The 20,687-nt window shown below is 36.1% G+C and overlaps 1 protein-coding gene across 2 annotated transcripts in view; it reads right to left on the minus strand.

The window, feature by feature from the left end:
• Positions 1-3,085: 3,085 nt before the first annotated feature.
• Prmt9 (protein arginine methyltransferase 9) overlaps positions 3,086-20,687 on the minus strand; it is a 50,780-nt gene continuing 33,178 nt past the window's right edge. For both annotated transcript variants that reach the window (XM_026392711.2, XM_026392713.2), the window contains 3 exons: positions 8,376-8,529; positions 3,950-4,072; positions 3,086-3,635 (listed from right to left, as the gene is read on the minus strand). In XM_026392711.2, the coding sequence (XP_026248496.1) occupies positions 3,420-3,635; positions 3,950-4,072; positions 8,376-8,529 (493 nt within the window). In that variant the 3' untranslated portion in view covers positions 3,086-3,419. The remainder of the gene's footprint in view (positions 3,636-3,949; positions 4,073-8,375; positions 8,530-20,687) is intronic.

Raw genomic sequence — 20,687 nt, forward strand, 5'->3', positions numbered from 1 at the left:
TTTTCTGCAACTTTTTATGTCTCTCGTTCTTTAAACCTAATGCTTTAACAAAAATGTTTTGATTAGAGGCACAGAGCAGAAAAATGAAACAAATTTTTCCTCAGTGCTATTAAAAGTGGCAACAAATGTAAATTTGGCTAAGTGGTCTTGATTATTCATTAAACCATAGTTAAAAGACTTGTAGGTGTCATTTGGGAGAAATTTTTTACATAACAGGCAGTTTCTCTAATTGCTAGTCAAAACTAAAATTGGATCATGTTTAACACTATACTATACGAGAAAAGTGACACGGTAGTATGTTGCAAATATCAAAAATGAGTTGTTTCTCAAAACCTTTGATTTATATACTTATACACATACATTCATATATATGTATGTTTCACAATAGTAATTCAGATACAAAGACTTCATTTTGTTCAATATTATGAATTAAACATTTCTAATGAAAGAAAGTTATATATTAAAAACCTCAAAGATTCCACAAAATAGTATTTGAACTAATAAATGAAGTAAGACACAAAAATCAGTAACATTTTTATACACAAATAATGACCTAACTGAAAAATCAAGAAAAATAATCCCATTTATGATAGCATCAAAAATAAAATACTTAGGGGCTGGGGATGTGGCTCAACTGGTAGCGCACTTGCCTGGCATGCACAAGGCACTGGGTTCGATCCTCAGCACCACATAAAAAATAAATAAATTTAAAAAGAAAAGAATATGTTAAAAAAAAATAAAAAACATTGAAAATAAATAAATAAGTAAAATACTTAGAGGTAAATTAACCAGGGATCTAAAAAACTGTCTTACACTGATGAAACAAACTGAAGATGCAAACCAATGGAAAGATACCCTGTATAATGCCATTCCTATTAAAATCCCAATAGCCTTCTTTAAAGAAAAAAAGACTTTAACATTGAAACACAAAAAGACCCCAAAGAGCCAAAACAATTCCAAGTAAGAAAAGGTTGGAGGCATTACATTTCCTGACTTAAAATTGCTACAAGCCAGGTGCAGAGGCTCATGACTATAGTCTCAGCTGAACTCAGGATGCTAAGGCAGGAGGATCACCTGAGCCCAGGAGTTCAAGACCAGCCTAGGCAGCAACATGAAAACCAATCTGAAAATTTATATGTATATTACAAAGCTATATATATATTTATATATATATATAGCTATATATATATTTGTTACAATAAACGTGTTTATTACAAAGCTATAATAAAACAGTATGGGATTGGCATAAAAATGGACTCACAGATGAGTGAAACAGAATAGAGAGACCATAAATAATTTTTGACAAGGGCATCAAGTTGACACAATGGAAAAAGGACAGTCAATAAATTGTGCTGAGAAAACTGAATTTCCATATACAAAAAAGGATGAAATAGGAACCTTTCCTATACCACACACAAAAATCAAAATGTATAGGAAATCTAAACGTAAAATTAGTATAAAATTTGTATAAAAAAGAACAAAGATGATAGCTCAATGACTTTGGATATCATACGGAACGATTAGGTGCCAAAAGCAAAAATAAGTACATAGAACAACAGACCCTTCAATTCACATATTCCACATCTACAGATCTATATTGAACATTTATTTGCCATTATTCCCTGAACAAAATGGTGTAACAACTAGTATTTTCAGTATATACAGTATTTATGTGTAAGGACTAAATAATACTTCACTGTATTAGGTATTATAACTAGAGATGATTTAAAATTTAAGGAAGGATATATGCAGGTAATATACAAATACTATACCATTTGACATAAGGGACTTGAGTATTCGCATATTCCTGTTTGCGGGGGTGGTCCTGGAACCTTCCCCTACCGAGGGACAACAACTGTACATCAAGCTAAAAAAATGCATAGCAAAGGAAATAAAATGTGGCAACCTACAGACTGGGAAAAAATATTTGCAAAGAATACATCCAATAGGGGTTAACATCTAAAATGTCAACTCAATGGTAGAAAAACTTTATCAAAAATGGGCAAAAGATCTGAACAGACATGTCTACAAAGACGACATGAAAATAGGCAGCATGTATGTGAGAAGGTTCTCCATATAATTAAGGAAATGCAATTTAAAACCACTGAGATACCAACACTTACCTGTTACTTATTAGGATGGCTGTTCTCAAAAGGTCAAAAGATACCATGCTGACAAGGTTATGGAGAACAGGGAGTTGTACACTGTTGGTGGGAATCAATATAGCCATATAGCCATTACAGAAAACAGTATGGAAGTTGCTAAAGAAATTTAAAATAAAACCACTATGTGACCCAGCAATCCCTCTTCTAGGCATACACCCAAAGAAAATAAAATCACCATCTTAAAGTTACCTGCAATTCCATGTTCAACAATCACAGCAGTATTCACAAGAGCCAAGTGATGGAAACAACCTAATTGCCTGTGAACCATGAATAGATAAAGAAACTAGTAGAATTATAGATGAGTTCTATTCAGCCCTTGAGAAGAATAAGATCTTGCCATTTGAAAATTCAAATATACAGGGACTGGGGTTGTGGCTCAGTGGTAGAGCACTTGCCTCCCATGTGTGAGGCTCTGGGTTCAATTCTCAGCACCACATATAAATAAATAAAATAAAGGTCCACTGACAACTGAAAAAAAAAATTAAAGAGGAAAAAAAAGAAAATTCAATTATACAGAGATACAGAATCAAACGATGGAAGGCACGGAACAGATATATAGAATGAATAAGTCTAGTGATCTAATGTACAATATGAGGACAGCAGGTAATAAATCCCGCAGTATGAGGTCTTAGCTGCTCTTCCTACAAAAATAAAACAAAAACTAGGTAACTGAAAACAATGTATGTTAATTTACTTCACTGTAACTCTTTATTTCTGTGTCCTAAAATCTGTTGTGTATCTTATATACACAAAATAAAATTTAACTTTTTTTTAAATTTAACTTAAAAAAAAAGATGGGTGGTATAACAATGATAGGTTTTTTTTTCTTAACAAAGAATCATCTTTGTGCCTTTCTTATAAAGAACATAGCACGTAAAAGGCATGATAATAATCTCCCCATTTCAAAAGTCTAAGAATGGGAAGAATTATGTTTCTTTTGAGCATCCAAATCAAAGTGCCTTTGGGTTCAACCCCAGTACCACACACACAAAAAGAAATCCATACAGAGTCAAGTAAAACTAAAGTACCTAAAAATTTAAAAACTAATGATTTGTTCTTTTCCTGAAAGCAAGTCTGCAATAATATTTCTAAAATAATGCTATTTTATGATCTTTTAAATGTACTTTATTAATGTTATATTTTTAAATTACAAGGCATTAAATTTTATGTACCCATTTTATGATTACAATCCCACTAATTCAGACAAGAACTTTGCAGCTGATGCTCTAACAGTTTTCATTAGAAAACCGCTCCTCATTGTTTCACTGTGATGCTGACGTTGCTTTTGTGGTGCTCAACACTAAGAACAAGTTCCTCTCCCATTTCAACCTGGATGGGAGTATCTAACACAACTGCGGCCTGTTTCCAGTGGGAGGCTTCACTTGAAGTATCCAACCGAATCTCTTCATCAAGGTACATATGGTACCAAAACGGAATAGCAGTCACTTGTCCAGATTTACAAATGTGTACCTTTGGGAATTAAGAAATCAAGAAAACTTCATTAGGATAAATGAAATAGACTTTAATTAGTAAATCTTCTTTCTCTTTATAGTCAATTTTGAATATAAAAATTTAAAAATACATTTCTAAAATATATTTAACCACCCAATTCAAATTAATATTAACATGTTTTATTCACTAATACTCAAATCCATTTCTGTATATTGTTTAGAAAAGAAGCAAGATTTAAATCTTCAAAGTGGCTAAAGATATGTATATACAGTATTATCTAAGCTAATTATTCGGACCATAACAAGAGTTATCATTTTGTGTGTTGTCCTTACCTTCACTTCTCTGTTGGAGGTGTTCAAATACGGAGTCATTAAATCTAGTCTTAAGAGTTCCACTGGCTTGCTTAAAGGTGTACAGGGCAATGAAGACAGGTCCAAAAATACACGGATAGGCACCTATAGAAAATGTAAAGTTTTCACTTTTACTCATTCTTTTTATGGTCTGAGCTCACCAAGTATTTGATCTGTACTGGCTCAGTGTGACAGATGATGCTTTTTACATCTATTACCTCATTTCTTTTAGCATCCTAAGTCACAAGGACTTTCACTATCCCAGTTTTTCAGGAAAAATGAACCAAAGTTTAATCAGGTTAAATATTTGGCTAAGGCTTCAGTTACCTGTACATTTCTCACTTTCATGAATGCAAATTCAACTTACTTGAGTCAAACAGCTCCAACAAATTGTAAACCTCAAGTTTGTTTACAAACTAAAGAAGCAAAATAGTACAACACTGAGTATTAAGTTGTTTGACCAAAAAAAAAAAAAAAAAGGATGTTTGACAAAAATATGCCAAATTCAACCAAATAGATTTCATTTGGAAAAGTATGTTTACTCCTAAAGGGCAGTGGTTCTCAACTTTGGCAGCAAATTGAAGTCACCTGGGGACCTTTTACATAGGTTTGATTGCTCAGGCCACAATCCACACCAACACCAATCAAAAGTAGACACCCAGGTTTCAGTTCTGAAAGTACTCTGATGTTCCAAATGTACATAGTGAAAATCACTGCTATTATTTTAATCAATGTGATTGCAATGGAATCCTCCTATTAATAATTTTTAATCTCTTCCTCATTTGAAACAAAGGAAACTCCTGCTTTCCTTTCTATAAAAGTCCTTCACGGTGAAACAGACCACAGATACATCAACCTCTCCCTGGGCATCCTTGAAACCATCCAACCTTTCTTCTCCATAAAAATTCACAGTGACCTCCCATCTCATTTCCAGGATTCTTCATAATGCTTTTCATTCATGTTTCCATCCATCAATGAAAAAGCCCTAGTTTTCCACATAACCTCGCATTGCCTAGACACTAACCCCTCATGGCTGTACCCATACCAAACAGTATGATCCACTTTTGTTTCTCAATTTAACCTACTGGCCACTCCTGCCTGTCATCTTTGTCAATTCCTTCTAGAAATATCCAACGAATACCAATCAAGAGCTAGAAACCCAATCAAAAGCTTAGTTCTCAATCCTCTTTTTCTACCCCCCACCCAAGGAGATTTCATCTGTCTATATCACCTATACACTGATTCCATATCATCTGTACTACTGACTGCCAAATTTACATCTTCAGTCTAGAGCTTTCTTTGAACTCTTATCAAACTGCTCAAAAGGCCCCTTCCAAAAATTGGAACCATCCTCCTACTTTCCCCAGTAAATGCTACCTACCATTCCAAGTGCTTTGACCTAAAAAGACACTACAACACTCTATTACTACCACTTCAAGCTAAGCCCTACCACCTCTCCTAAATTTCTACAAAAATCTGAGGCCTCTGCCAAACCTCCCAAGTGTTCTACTCCTAACATCAGGTTCTGCCTCTGCTCAATGGCCCCCAGTTGTTCCCTACCCCTTTCAGAGTAAAGGCCAAAGTCCTTACAATGGCCAAGAGGCTCTACAGGATCTGGCCTCATATTTCTCTGGGTTTTCTCTCAACTCTCTGAATATTTCAATCATGCCCCAGGCCATTTAATTTGTTGATTCTCTGACTCCAAACTGTTTGAATACCACTTACCCATGAGTCTTTCCTTAGATGTAACCTAGGTAAAATAGTATATTTCCAACATCCCCATTTATTTCCCTTAACCTACTAGCATGTCTCACCATCTATCACACACTTTTATTTATTTATTATCTTATCTCTTCCAATTTCAGTGCTAGCTCCATGAGTGTAGCAACTTAAGTTTCATAGCCATATTCTCAAATTCTAAAATAGTGCATGTGGTAGACATTTCATTAAATAGTTGCTGAATGAACAGAGTTCTTTATTGTATTTTTTTTAACAACCTCTCATTTTGTTTCACTGATTCACTCAATTGCCTAAGAGATAATCATATTAGAAGAGAGGCAATATTAATACCTAAGCAAATAAGACATAAGCTATAGCATGTAAAACTACCAGGAAAGATTATGGAGCCTCTTCAGATGAGTGGTCATCTACTGAAGAAGTGAGACCACAGTATTATAGGCCAGCCACAGGCATACTGGTATAAAGAACACAGTGTTGTTTCTCCAGTCAGAATGGCAGCTATTAAGAAAACAAACAACAATAAGTGTTGGCAAGAATGTAGGGGAAAACGCACACTCATACATTGCTGGTGGGACTGCAAAATGGTGCAGCCAATATGGAAAGCAGTATGGAGATTCCTTGGAAAACTGGGAATGGAACCACCTTTGGACCCAGCTATCCCACTCCTTGGTCTTAAAAACAAGAACTTAAAAACAGCATACTGCAGGGACACAGCCACATCAATGTTTATTGCAGCACAATTCATAATAGCTGAACTGAGGAACTAACCTAGATGCCTGTCAGTAGATGAATGGATAAAGAAAAATGTGGTATTTATACATAATGGAATATTACTCAGCAATAAAAGAGAATAAAATCATGGCATCTGCAGGTAAATGGATGGAGTTGGAGAATATAATGCTAAGTGAAGTCAGCAAATCCCAAAAAACCCAATGCCAAATGTTTTCTCTGATATAAGGAGGCTGATTCATAGTTGGGTTGGGAGGGGAAGCAAGTGAAGATTAGACTTAACTCTAGACAAGGCAAAGGGGAAGAAGGGGAAGGGAGAGGGCAAGGGATGTAAAAAAGATGGTAGAATGAGATGGACATCATTCCCTGAGTACGTGTACAAAGACACAAATGGTGTGAATATACTTTGTATACAACCAGAGATATGAAAAGTTGTGCTATATGTGTATAATATGAATTGTAATGCATTCTCGTGTCATTCATAACAAATTAGAATAAAATTTATTTTTAAAAAACACAGTGTTAGATTCAACCAATGTAGGGTCTTCCAAGGCCAGCAGAAATAAGAAATTTATGTTTCCACAAAAAGGTATATGAAAAACAGACCATGGGATATAAGCTCTTAAGAAAGAAAGGATACAAGATAGGAAATATAGTAAAAAAGATGGCAGATGAACATGTATAATCCCAGAAATCCAGGAAAGTGAGGCAAGAAAATCACAAGTTCAAGGCCAGCCTCTGCTATTTAGTGAGACCATGTCTCAAAATTTAAAAGGTTTTTTAAAAGAGCTGGGGAGGGCTGGGGCTGTAGCTCAGTAGCAGAGCGCTTACCTAGCATGTGTGAGGCACTGGTTTGATCCTCAGCACCACATTAAAATAAAAAAATAAATAAAGGTATTCTGTCCATCTACAATTACAAGAAAAATTTAAAAAAAAAAAAGAGCTGGGGATATGGCTCAATGGTAGAACACCCTTGGTGGTGGGACACACACACACACACACACACACACACACACACACACACACACACACCCCAGAATCAATATACGTAAATTCTGGTAGAATCAAAGAATTGTTTATGTCAGGATTAAGGGGAAATAAGATAGAAAGAAGATGGCATTTTGGATCATCCAAGAAATAATCTGTATCTTCTGATAAGTGTATTCTCTTTATTAAAACCTCCAAAATACTGAGATTGAACTAACTATAAAATTTTAATTATCCAGCCTTGAATAAAGCAGTTCCTTCATTAATTTAAATGTACCAAGAGATACTGCTCTTGAACAATCTAACTGTAAACACTTAAAAACTTACTATTCTTGGCCTTTAGATACAAGTTTTAGATATCTTCTTTTAACTCTGTACTCATCATCCTACCTTCCAACATTCTGCTTTGGCCTATCTCATCCCAACTATTCCCGTCTCTAACCAGAAACCTGTTCCAGAGATGTTCCATCCATACCCATTATTTTTAACTCACAAATCTGTGCTTTTCTGATAGTGCCTATGTCAGTTTAATCCTCATTTCCAATTCTTGGTTCCTCATCTCCTGGCTTGCCTTGCTCCAACTTCCTAGACTCCTAAATTCCTGTTCCCTGTGGCTGAACTTGACCCTGGACATTAGCTGCTCACACCTATCTGCTGCCAACTTGAGGTCTCAATGTAAGATTCAAGTTTAGAATATAGATCTTCTGGAGACTTCTTTCTTGACAAGGAGCACCATATTTTACAAGACCAAAACCTAGCACAAACTGTATTCATGGCAATATACCTTGTTTTTTTTCTAACCCCTAGGTTGATTTTTACACATAATAAATCCCTGTGCTCTAAGAAACTGATTACATTCTAATGTAGCTAAACACAATGACTCAATAAAACCTCAATGAGAAATAAGGTAGATTATAGTGACATGAGTAAATCTTCTTTTCTAGATACTTACCTGAAACTGGTTAATAAAAGGTGCTATATTTAACCCAAGGGTGCGTTCTAGTCCTTGAACAGCATTCTCTTCTACCAGTGTTTGTGATTCAACCAGCAGCCCAAACATTAGCACATACTGAGGAAAGATCTTGCCTCCAGACTGTAGTAAACACCTAAAAGATAACACGTGTTTTTTAAAGTTTTTTGATTTCCTACATTTTATGAATATCAAATAACTTAAGAATCATGAGTTACTGAGCCACACATTATGTATAGTCTAATGAACTTTGTGTTATTATCAGCTGGTGGTTCAGAATGGTAAAGCACTGGAAATAATTTCCCCAACAAGTCAAACTTAAGGAGACCACTGACCTATGAAACAAAAATAACCAGTTGGCTGGATGATGGACACAAGTCCTCAGATGCAGGCAAGGGTCATCCATGGATATGAAAATTAGAGGTTAAACATTCCTATCCTAAAATCCAAAATTTTAAACACTCGAAAATCAAAAACTTTTAGAATGCTACTTATAGGTATAAAATTCTACACCTGTGTATAAGGTATGCATAAAACAAATGAATTTCATGTGTAGACCTGGGCTCCATCCCTAAGCTATCTCATTAGGTTTATATGAATATTCAAAAATTCAAAAAAAAATCAAACATTTCTGGTCCTAAGCATTTCATGTAAGAGGTACTCATAATAATACCCCCACAAATGACCTGTTCATTACAAAGAGGGAAACTGTGAGCAAAATGGTGATGCATCTTAAGCCAAATGATCTGAGTTAACCTTAACAATCATGGGATAAAGCAGCACTATGTGCTTCCAAGTGTGACAAAACTTCTGTGGTAATCATTCCTCTCTAAAAATGGGTAATCTGGATCTAATCATAGGAAAATATGAAGAACAGTCTATAAAATAAATGGCTTAAATTCTTCAAAACTGTTAATGTCATGAAGACTGAGGAATTTTCAGAAAAAAAAAAGAGACTAAGGAAACATTAAAAACTATCCGAATAAAGAAGATTAAGGAAACATGAACACTAAACATAAAATGTGATCCTGGATTGAATTCTGAGACCAGGAATTTAAAAAGTTATGAAGAACACTGTGACAAATAGTAAACTGGAGTAAGATTTGTAAGTGAGCTGGGTACAGTGGTACATACCTGTAATCCCAGCAACTTAGAAGGATGAGGCAATTCAAGGACTCTCCGACAATTTACTGAGACCCTCAGCAACTTAGTGAGGCCCTGTCTCAAAATAAAAAAGGCTGGGGATGTAGCTCAGTGGTAAAGTACCAATGAATTCAATCCCCAGTACGAGAAAAAAAAAAAATGTAGGCTTGATAATAATATAAAGCCCATGTAAATTTTCTTATTTTGTTCACTATATACTGCATAGATGAATAACTTGTTCTTAAGACACATACTCCAAAGAAGTAGGGGTTCCCTGATATTCAGAACTTACTGTAAATGGTTCATGAAGAGAATCATAAAGCAGATGTGACAAAGCATTAATCATACCTGTGAATCCAGACTTGTGAATCTGGGTGTAAAGTACAGGTTATGTTCTTTGTCCACACCACCCACCCACTGTTCTTTTTTTTTTTTTTTTTGGTACTAGGATTGAACCTAGCCAGGGCACTCACTCTTTGGTTTCAATAATTTGCTAAAATGGTTCACAGAATTGAGAAAAAACATCTTACTTGCATATACTGTTTTATTACAAAGAAGACAATTCAGAAACAGCCAAACAGAAGGCATACATAGGGCAAAGGTAATACTGTAGTCTAGAATTACATACAGTTCACCATCACTTCTCGAACTAATTCCCTGCTTCCTTAAAATAAAAATTTAAAATTTAATATGTTAATGTAAGTAAAATTTCCTAAATTTTGTGAGCTCTTCTAGCAAATTAATCAAACCTAAAGAGAAGATTTACAAATTGATAAATTTATAGCCAGTTGGTAGGATAGGTAACAACCTACTGTATGCAACTGGTACCTGAAGTTGGAGGCAGTCCTGTAGAACTGAGTCCTCAACCTGGGGGATCTGATGCCATCTCCAGGTAGGTAGAAATAAATCTGAGGACACCCTGCTGGTGTACACTTAAGAACTTCTTGGTATGCAATGAGAAATCCCTGCACATCTTGTGTCAGAATTATTATACTGAGTGGTTAGTGAGTAAAAGGGAAATAGGGTGTTTTTTTTGTTTTGTTTGTTTGTCTGATTATATGGAGGTATGGGAGAGTATAGAGCTTTGCATACAAGCTATCCTCCAGCACCTCAATGTGTTCACCAACTTGGAAAGTCTGAACCTATCTGTTCTAAAGCAGGAGGGGGGGGGGGGTGTTGTTTGTTTGTTTGTAATGGAAATACCATTACACAGGCATAATTAATTCACTGGTCCCTGGTGATACATGATTCAATTCCCAGCCCTACTCCCTTCTCCAGGACTGAAATTTCCAACCTTCTAATCACATGGTTCCTCTGGCAACCAGCTCCCCCCAACCCCTTCCCCACCTCCCAAAGCTGTTTAGAGGCTCACCTAGAGATATCTCATTAGAATGAACTCACATATGGTTGGATTTTAAAAAGGCACTCATTTTACCCTATCACCCAGAAAATTCTAAGGTTTTAGAAGTTCTTCTATAGGAACTAGAGAACACCAATGTATATTTCTTATTATAACATCACAATATCCTAGGCAGTAACAAGAAATAATAGGCTGAAGAAAATGTCAACATTCATTTACCAAATCCTAAAAGTGAGAAAAGTTTGAACCATAAACTAGGAACCATGCCAAAGATAGAAAAAGCAGTGCATAAAAATTACTTTAAAAGGTGACATTCAAATTACTTTAAAACATTCTAAAACTATTTTTTAACCTCAATGTTACTATCATGAACAGGAATGTTATGTTATGTTCAGACAAAATACCACTGGACTTGAAACTGCTTATCTTTACCAACATGAGTATTTTGTCACATCTCTACTCCTTAATCCAACCCTTTAATTAAGTGATACTTCAGAACCATCTATGTCTTCAACGATAAAAAATATGTTCCACTTTAAAAGTCTAACCATAAACGGTGAAAATACTGAAGTTTCAATGTGTCTTTGTACTCCAACCCTCCAAAATTTGAAATGTTAGATAAAAGCTTACCAAGCTTTCTTCTGTATTTTAATCTATATGAGTGAACAAGAGTCTAAGAATGAACATTTTAAACTACCGGCAAATATAGTCTTAAACGCATAAGCTTCTAAGTGACTCATTTCTCCTTATCCTATTATTGTAGTCCACTGAGAGAGATGCCCTTTATCATTCAGCCCATATCATTCTAATTTCATCCTTGATGTGTCATGAGTCCCCCTTACCCCAACACATACACAGAGGCTCAAGACAGCAATAGCAAGGCCTGGGTAAGAGTATCTGCATGCTTCCGGCCCCATGCTCAAAATAATTCTACACATTCAGAAGTCCCTATAAAGGAGACTGGGCTGCTACTTAGGCTGAAGCATTATCAGAATGTATTTGAGAAAGGGGATTGGGGAGAATCTTGGTTTAAACAAGGATTAAGGCTGCTACCAGCATTTAAGGCCCAGAGATGCCAAAGCTGAAGACACACCCACATGAGAACTGTCTCAACCAAAATGCCATTATTAATAAGGGGAGTTGCAGATAGCCTTCATGTAAGTTGTTTGTTACTAGGATAAGCTATCATTCAGACAAAGCAGACCCCCTGACAAATTGCTTTATCACCAAAACTGCTTTTTAAAAAATCATTTACAGGTTCCATTAAAATAAAACACCACTGCCTGAAAGCTTTTTCACTAGGATTAGGTAAAAGAAAAGAGTGCACATTTTGGTAACTGCTACTCAACAAAGTACTGGAGTCTTAGCCAAGGATAAAAAATAAAAAAAAATTTTTAAAAAGACATTCAAATAGTAAAAGTGTCTCTGATTGTAGGCTTACATGTGGAAAACACTAAAGATTCTACCACAACCCCTCACAAAAAACAGAATAAACTAGTTTAGCAAAATCACAGGACAGAAAAAATATACAAATCATTTATGTTTCGATAAACTATCAATGAACAGCCTGAAAAGAAAATTTAAAAAAAAAAATCTATTCACAATAGCATCTAAATACTCAGGAAAAATACAAAGAAAATAAAAGATTTATACATTGAAGCCGGGCATGGTGGCACAAAACTGTAATCCCCAAAACTGAGAAGTCTGAGTCAGGAAAATCTAAAGTTCAAGGCCAGCTTTAGCAACTTCTGAGAGGCCCTCAGAAATTTAGTGGGACCCTTTCTCAAAATAAAAAGTGCTGGGGTAAGTGGTAAGTGGGTTCAATACCCAGAACAAAAAAAAAAAAAAGATTTGTTCATTGAAAACCATAAAGCTTTGCTGAAAAAAATTAAAGGCATACAGAAATGTAGACATTTCATGTTCATAGATGCAAATACAATATTGTTAAAATGTCCCCACTACCCAAAGTAATGTGCACATTCAATGCAGGCCCTATCAAAATACCAACAATGTTTTCTGCAGAAACAGAAAAATTCACCATTAATTCATATGGACTCTTAATGACCCTGAATAGACAAAGCCATCTTGAAAAAGAATATCAAAGGCATCACTTTTCCTGATTTCAAAACACATTACAATACAAAGCAATGGTAACCAAAACACAGTGGTACTGGTATAAAGACAGATATATAGACCAATGGAGTAGAAGAGAGAGCATATAAATTAACCCAAAAATGATGGTGGGGAAACTGGAAACACAAAAAAAAAATAAAGATGGAACGTTACATGACAACTGTATATAAAAATTAACTTGTGCTGGAGTCGTAGCTCAGTGATGAAGAGCCTGCCTCACATGTAAGACCCTGGGTTTGAACCTCAGCACCACATTAAAGAATAAGTAAATAAATAAAAGTATTGTGTCCATCTACAACTAAAAAAAAAATTTTTTTAATTAGCTCACAGTGGATTAAACACCTAAATAGAAGACCTAAAACTATAAAATTCCTAAAACAAAATTTTGGGAAAAAGCTTGAGGACACTGAATCTTGGAAGGCTGAGGCAGGAGGATCACAAGTTCAAGGTCAGCCTAAGCAATTCAGGGAGACCCTGTCTCAAATTAAAAAATAATAAGGGTTGGGAATGCAGTTCAGTGGTACAGAGTGTCCCTGGGTTCAATCCCCAGTACCAACAAAACAAAAAACAAAAACACTAGACTAACAATTACCCTCTAGTTAGTAGGCTTGCTTTCTACAGTGGTATAAGTTCAGCAAATCTGAAATGATTTTATACATACTCAAGATATGAGCAGGAGAGTGAGTATACTGATGACTCTTCACTGATGAGAAAGAGAATTACAAATATGAAAAGGGGACCACAATAAACACTATGGTAGTGGATTGAAAGTAAATGTATCAGGATGGACACACAAGGTTTTTTGGGGTTTTTTTTTAACAAATAAAATAGATACAGAAGTAAAAAATACGTATGTGTATGTGTACACATGTATGACTATGGACTTGTGGATGTGTTTAACATACATTTCCTAGCTTTAAACATTTAAGAGAGCCTACAAGCAATGACTCATCATTAGCAATGATCATACCTGTCATCAAAATCTTGATCTCAAATATCTCCACTAAAAGGAACCAGGGTTCCTTGGAAAAAGACTGACTGTAAGGCTGAGCAAAAAAACCCCCACAAAATTAATATAAAACATCTGATTGCACCAAAAGTTAGTATATGCTTAAGCATCTTGAGAACACAACAAAAAGATACCGAAGCCAGTTTGAAGGAACTCCAACGGGCCAAATCTGGGCTACTTTGAGCATCAAAATACATACCTATAGATACAGCTTTAAATTAGCTAGGAAGATGTCAGACATCTAAGCCCATTAAGAGAATACCTTGATTAGACCAAGGAAGGATCTAACACTTGGGGACTGGAACTGTCACTCACTTCATAGGAAGAAGTCATCTAGAAAATGAACCCAGTGGTGTGTCAAAACATTTCAAAGTCTACCACTTCATTAACTTACTTCAGACTAACAAGCTGATAGATACATGTGGCTGTTTTCATTAAATCAACCTTATGTTTTGACATAGTCATATACTTCTATGCAATTCTAAGAAATAAAACAAGGAGATCCCATGTCCTTTTACCCAGTTTCTCCCAGTGGTAAAATCTTGCAAAATAGAGTACAATACCATAATCAAGATGTAGAAAATTAGAAAATGAAGATCCAGAACATTTCTATCACTAACAACAAGATCACTCTTGTTACCCTTTTAAGGAGCCTGTAAGTATATACCCTTACACTCATTTGCCTCATATACTTTTATAAATGCACCCACCTTCTTCTTAATTCCAAGCAATCTGTCCTCCATCTCTGTAATTTCAACACAATCATAAATTTGATTATATGTTCTCTGGGGACTATTTTCACTCAACATAATTCTTTGGGCTCTAACTTAAGTTTCTGCAAGTATAAATAGTCCTTAGTGGTATGTCACAATATGGGTGTACGATAGTAACCATAGATGCAAGCATACTAGTATTATTTCTGGTTTTCAAGTATTATAAATAAAGCTATCACAAATATTTGTGTACAAATAAATGAGAGTAATGGCTTATAACTCAACAGAATAGAATCCAGGAGCCCAAGTAAAAATATATTAACATATTGGTCAGAAGGGTTTAAAAAAATCAATGGAGATTAAAATCAGCAAATAAAGGTCTGATGAGGAATTATACATTTATATGGTCTTAAAATACTAACACCCACTATTGAAGCATTAACTATAAAGGGAAAAATTTCAAAGTTTCAGTGGAAAAACCTTAACCAAGTAATCAAAGTTTACATCATTAATAACAGGAAAAATAGATTTGTGCCTTCTGATACGATGCACTGGGATCTCAAACACCATATCTATAATATCCCACCAAAAATACATAGCATCAATGTTCATAGCAGCAAAATTCACAATAGCTAGACTGTGGAACCAACCCAGATGCCCTTTAATAGATAAATGGATACAAAAAATGTGGAATTTATACACAATGGAATATTACTCAGCACTAAAAAATAACAAAATCATGGCATTTGCAGGGAAATGGATGGCATTACAGCAGATTATGCTAAGTGAAGCTAGCCAATCCCTAAGGAACAAATGCCGAATGTCTTCTTTGATATAAGTGGGGGGACTCAAAACAGAGCAGGGAGGAAGAGCATGAGAAGAAGACTACCATTAAATAGGGATGAGAGATGCATGGGAATGGGAGAGAGAAGGGGAATCGCACAGAAGATGGAAGGAGACCTCATTGTTATGCAAAATTACATAAGATGGTGTGAGGAAGAAAAAAGAGAGAGAGAAAAGTGGGTAGAGTGGGTAGAGAGTGGGTAGAGAGAGGGGAAGGGAGGGGAAGGGAGGGGAGGGGGGAATAGGAAGGGTAGCAGAATACAATAGACACTAATATGGCTATATGTATAAACGTGGCTGTAAAACCAATGTGATACTGCAATCAAATGTATGATATGTCAAGATCATTGTTCTGTTTTGAGCAACTAATAAAAAAATTTAAAAAAAATACATAGCATAAATCTGATCATGAAGAAGCAAATTTAAATGAAAGGCCATACTATTTCAAAAAACTAGCCTAAATCCTTCAAAAATATCAATGTCACAGTACACAATCAAAGGTTAAGGAACTGCTCCGGATTGAACCGTTATGTACCACTACTCTATTTAGAACACTCACGAAAACCCTATAGGAATTAGTGGGACACTTATAAAATTACTCGGTTTTCAGTTTTTTAGATATCTCTAGGAAGCAAATTCAAGACAATTGTAAAAGCTAGTGCTATTTTTTGTTTTCCACAAGATGGAAAACACAGTGTACACACATGTAACATAAGTAGCTGAGGGGGTAGAGTTGCAGAGGTGCAGCAGCATTCTGTACACTACTGAAGTCACACTGCTATAGAGTGACACTGCTATAGTGGTATCCCTCTGTATGGAAATGAAACACCCATGGAAACCACAAAGAAATACCTATAGAATGTACCCAAAATGACAGGTAAGGGAATTAAAATATTTCACTACAAATGTAAATCAAAGATAATAATCTTTGATTATTATGAAGATAATCAAATAAGAACTCCTAATCACACTGAATCAAAACTTGCCCTGATCTCTTTATAAGGATGCAAGCCCCACTGAACCATGAATGATGTTAACTCCAGTCCCTGAGGTAATTAAATCATACTAATACCATTTCTGGGGGAAAACGAGGGGGTGCCTTATTCCTATGTGTGGAGTTGGAACCTAAATATATCTTCTGAGAGATATAATTTAACACTCCATAATACTCTCTATTCCTATTTTTCTGAAAGTTTTTATCAATGGATACTGAATTTTATCATAATTATTCTACATCAATCTATACATTCATAGGTCTTTATTGTTTGTCAATATTTGTGTGTCTATTCAGGCCGGACTTTGGTCTATCAATCTGGGGTTTCTTTCATTGTTTTATTTTGACACTGTCTTTTCTGGTTCAACCATCTTGTAATACCGGCTTCATAAAGTATACTGTCAATTGTTCCCTGTTCTTCTACTTCTTGGGAATGTTTGTAAAGAATTGGTATTAATTCTTCAAATGTGTGGTAAAATTTTCTAATGATATCTATACCTGAAGATCTTTTTAGAGATTTTCCTATTAGGACCTTATTTTCTTTAATGGTCACTGGACCATCTAAATGTTCATGTTCTTGTGGTAGTTTAAGCTCTTCCAGAAATTGATCTAATAAATCTATAAGGTGTATAGTTTGTACAGTATGTACTTTTGGGCTAGTGTTGGGTTTATTTTGATCATCATTTTAAACTTAGGAAGTTTAAAATTATTGAGAACTTTCTTCTTAGTTAATATAAGCACTGTTTTCATTGCACCCACAAATTTTTATATGCAGTATTTTCCCTTCTGTTCAGTTTTAGATATTTTCTTAATTTTCCTTTCAAAAGTCAAAAACATATCTTAAAGAAGACAAAAAGATGATAAGCTCTTACATTTACCCACATATTTGTTATTGTGTTGCTTTCTCTTTATCACTGATGCCCAGTTTTCCTTTCAGTATCATTTTCTTTCTGTCTGAAGACCAATAATTATTTTTTAAACAAATCTGCTGGCTCTTAGCTTTTCATTATATGAAAATATATTTATTTTGCCTTCCTTCCTAAAGAATGTTTTTCTAAATATAAAATTTCAGTTTTACATGTTTTTCCTTTGGGCACTTAAAAATGTTGTTTTCAAGGGGTTATGGCTCAACTGTGGAGGCCTCGTCTAGCACGTGCAAGGCCCTGGGTTCAATCCTCAGCACCACATATGAATAACTAAAGTAAAGGTATTGTATCCAACTACAACTAAAAAATAAATATTAAAAAAAATTTTAAAAATTTGCTTCTTTCTGTCTCATTAAAATGTTCAATGAACTAAAAGAAGATCTAAGGAATGCATTAAAAGCTAATACAGGAGATGACAGACCACTTCAATAAAGAAACACAAATATGGAAAAGAAGCAAATCAGAATTCATGGAATCAAAACCATGAATGAATCAAATGAATCATTTAATTTCAAAACCGATGAATCAAATTTAAAATTCACTTGGAAGTATCAACAACAGATTAGAGTGTGTAGAAAATAGAACTTAGGGCTGAGGATGTGGCTCAAGCAGTAGTGCACTCTCCTGACATGCGCACTGGGTTCAATCCTCAACACCACATAAAAATAAAAATAAAGATATTGTGTCCACCTAAAAAAACTAAAAAATAATTATTAAAAAAGTAAAAATAAAATAGTACTTCAGCCCTTACAGATAAAACACCAGGGATTGAATATAAGGCACATGAACTGGACTATAATAGTATTCAATAAAGGAGAAAAAAAAGATGAACTCTGGGACAACATCAACAGATCAAACATGAGTGTCACCAGTATAGAAGAGATCATAAAAGATACAGTATAAAAGCATAAAGAAAACTGTCAAAGAGATATTAACAGAAAACTTTCCCCATATCAGAAATTAGATAGCTATTCACACACAGGAATCATACAAGTCGCCAAATAAAGCAGATCAAAAAAGAAGTTCTCCCAAGACACATCATAATCAAAATGGCTAACATAGAAAATAATAAAGAGGGGATCCAACATGGCGGCCGGCGAGCAAGCAGCATTTTCTATACCTCCGCAGTAACGGGATCAGAGAGCCACATAAATACACTTGCATGGGACCTGCTGAGGATCTTCTAACAATATTCCACTGAAAGGAGACCTGCCGATAACTAGTAAGTCTGTGTGAGGGGTCAGTTTGTCCCAGGCGACTGAATCTCGGCAACGTGGATCAGGGACACAATCCCGCCGGTCACGGCGGCGGCCTCAGGCGGTTCAGCGCTGGGATCCACACTCCTACCACCCCACCCCCCTCCAGCCGGTTCGGAGCAACGCGGAGCAGGGACACAATCCCGCCGGTCACGGCGGCGGCTGATCTGGGCCCTGCAGGGCTGAGTCTGTGATCGGCCTCTGGCGGTTCAGCGCTAGGATCCACACTCCTACCACCCCACCCCCCTCCAGCCGGTTCGGAGCAACGCGGTGCAGGGACACAATCGCGCCGGTCACGGGCGGCGGCTGATCTGGGCCCTGCAGGGCTGAGTCTGTGAACGGCCTCTGGCGGTTCAGCGCTAGGATCCACACTCCTACCACCCCAACCCCCTCCAGCCGGTTCGGAACAACGCGGAGCAGGGACACAATCCGGCCAGCCACGGAGGCGGCTGGACTGGGCCCCGCAGGCCTGAGTCTGTGAACTGCCTCTAGCGGTTTGGCGCTAGGACTTTGGCAGTGCTTAGGGCTGAGTTTCAGCTTTGAGACAGAGGAGAGAAGCGGTCCAGTTTGGTTCCAGACACTGGTCGGACCACAGAGGAGGACAGCAGCCGCCATTTCAGAGAGATGATGTAATCATCACGATGTTCTACTGATCACAGCTCATCCAGCTACGGAACAGGTGATTTCAGGCTGGTAAATTTCAAAAACACAACAGTTGCACCAAGCAGAAAGAAGCGCGTGCAGTATGAAAAGACAAGGAAAGAAAGGATCACAAGCAATGCAGGTCAACTCAACTTTAGAAGAGGTAATAGCTGCAACAGATGGAATATCAGATAAAGAGTTCAGGATATATATGCTTCAGATGATCTGGAGTCTCAAGGAAGACATGAGACAGCAAAATCAGACAATGAAAGATCACATTGACAAACAAATCCAGGAAGTAAAAGATCAATTTCACAGGGAGATAGAGGTAATAAAAAACAAACAAATAGAAATACTAGAAATGCAGGAAACAATAAACCAACTTAAAAACTCAATTGAGAATACTACCAGCAGAGTGGATCACTTAGAAGATAGAACATCAGACAATGAAGACAGAGTATTTCAACTTGAAAAGAACATAGATAGCTCAGCAAGTCTACTAAGAAACCATGAGCAGAACATTCAAGAGCTATGGGATAATATCAAAAGACCAAACTTAAGAGTCATTGGGATACAGGAAGGCACAGAGCTCCAAACCAAAGGATTAAGCAATCTATTCAGTGAAATAATACAAGAAAACTTCCCAGACATGAAGAATGTGACAGAATCCCAAATCCTAGAAGCCTACAGGACGCCGATTGTGCAAAATCATAAGAGATCCACACCTAGACACATTATAATGAAGATGTCCAACATACAGAATAAGGAGAGAATTTTAAAAGCTGCAAGAGAAAGAAAGCAGATTACATTTAGGAGTAAACCAATCAGGATAACAGCTGATCTCTCAACACAGACTCTGAAAGCTACAAGATCCTGGAATAACATATTTCAAACACTGAAAGAAAATGGGTTCCAACCAAGAATCGTGTATCCGGCGAAATTAAGCTTCAGGATAGAAGAAGAAATTAAAACCTTCCATGATAAACAAAAGTTAAAAGAATTCGCAGCTAGAAAACCATCTCTTCAAAAAATCCTTGGCAAAACATTACAGGAAGAGGAAATGGAAAATAACATTGAAAACCAACAATGGGAGGTAGGACAGTAAAGGGGGGAAAGTAGTCAAAGAGGATAACAAATCAGGTTTAGTAACATCAATAAACAAATATGGCTGGAAGAACAAATCATATCTCAATAATAACCTTAAATGTTAATGGCTTAAACTCACCAATTAAGAGACACAGGCTAGTAGAATGGATCACAAACCAAGACCCAACA

The sequence above is a fragment of the Urocitellus parryii genome, chromosome 10, assembly GCF_045843805.1.
Source record: "Urocitellus parryii isolate mUroPar1 chromosome 10, mUroPar1.hap1, whole genome shotgun sequence".
NCBI classification, from domain to species: Eukaryota; Metazoa; Chordata; class Mammalia; order Rodentia; family Sciuridae; genus Urocitellus; species Urocitellus parryii.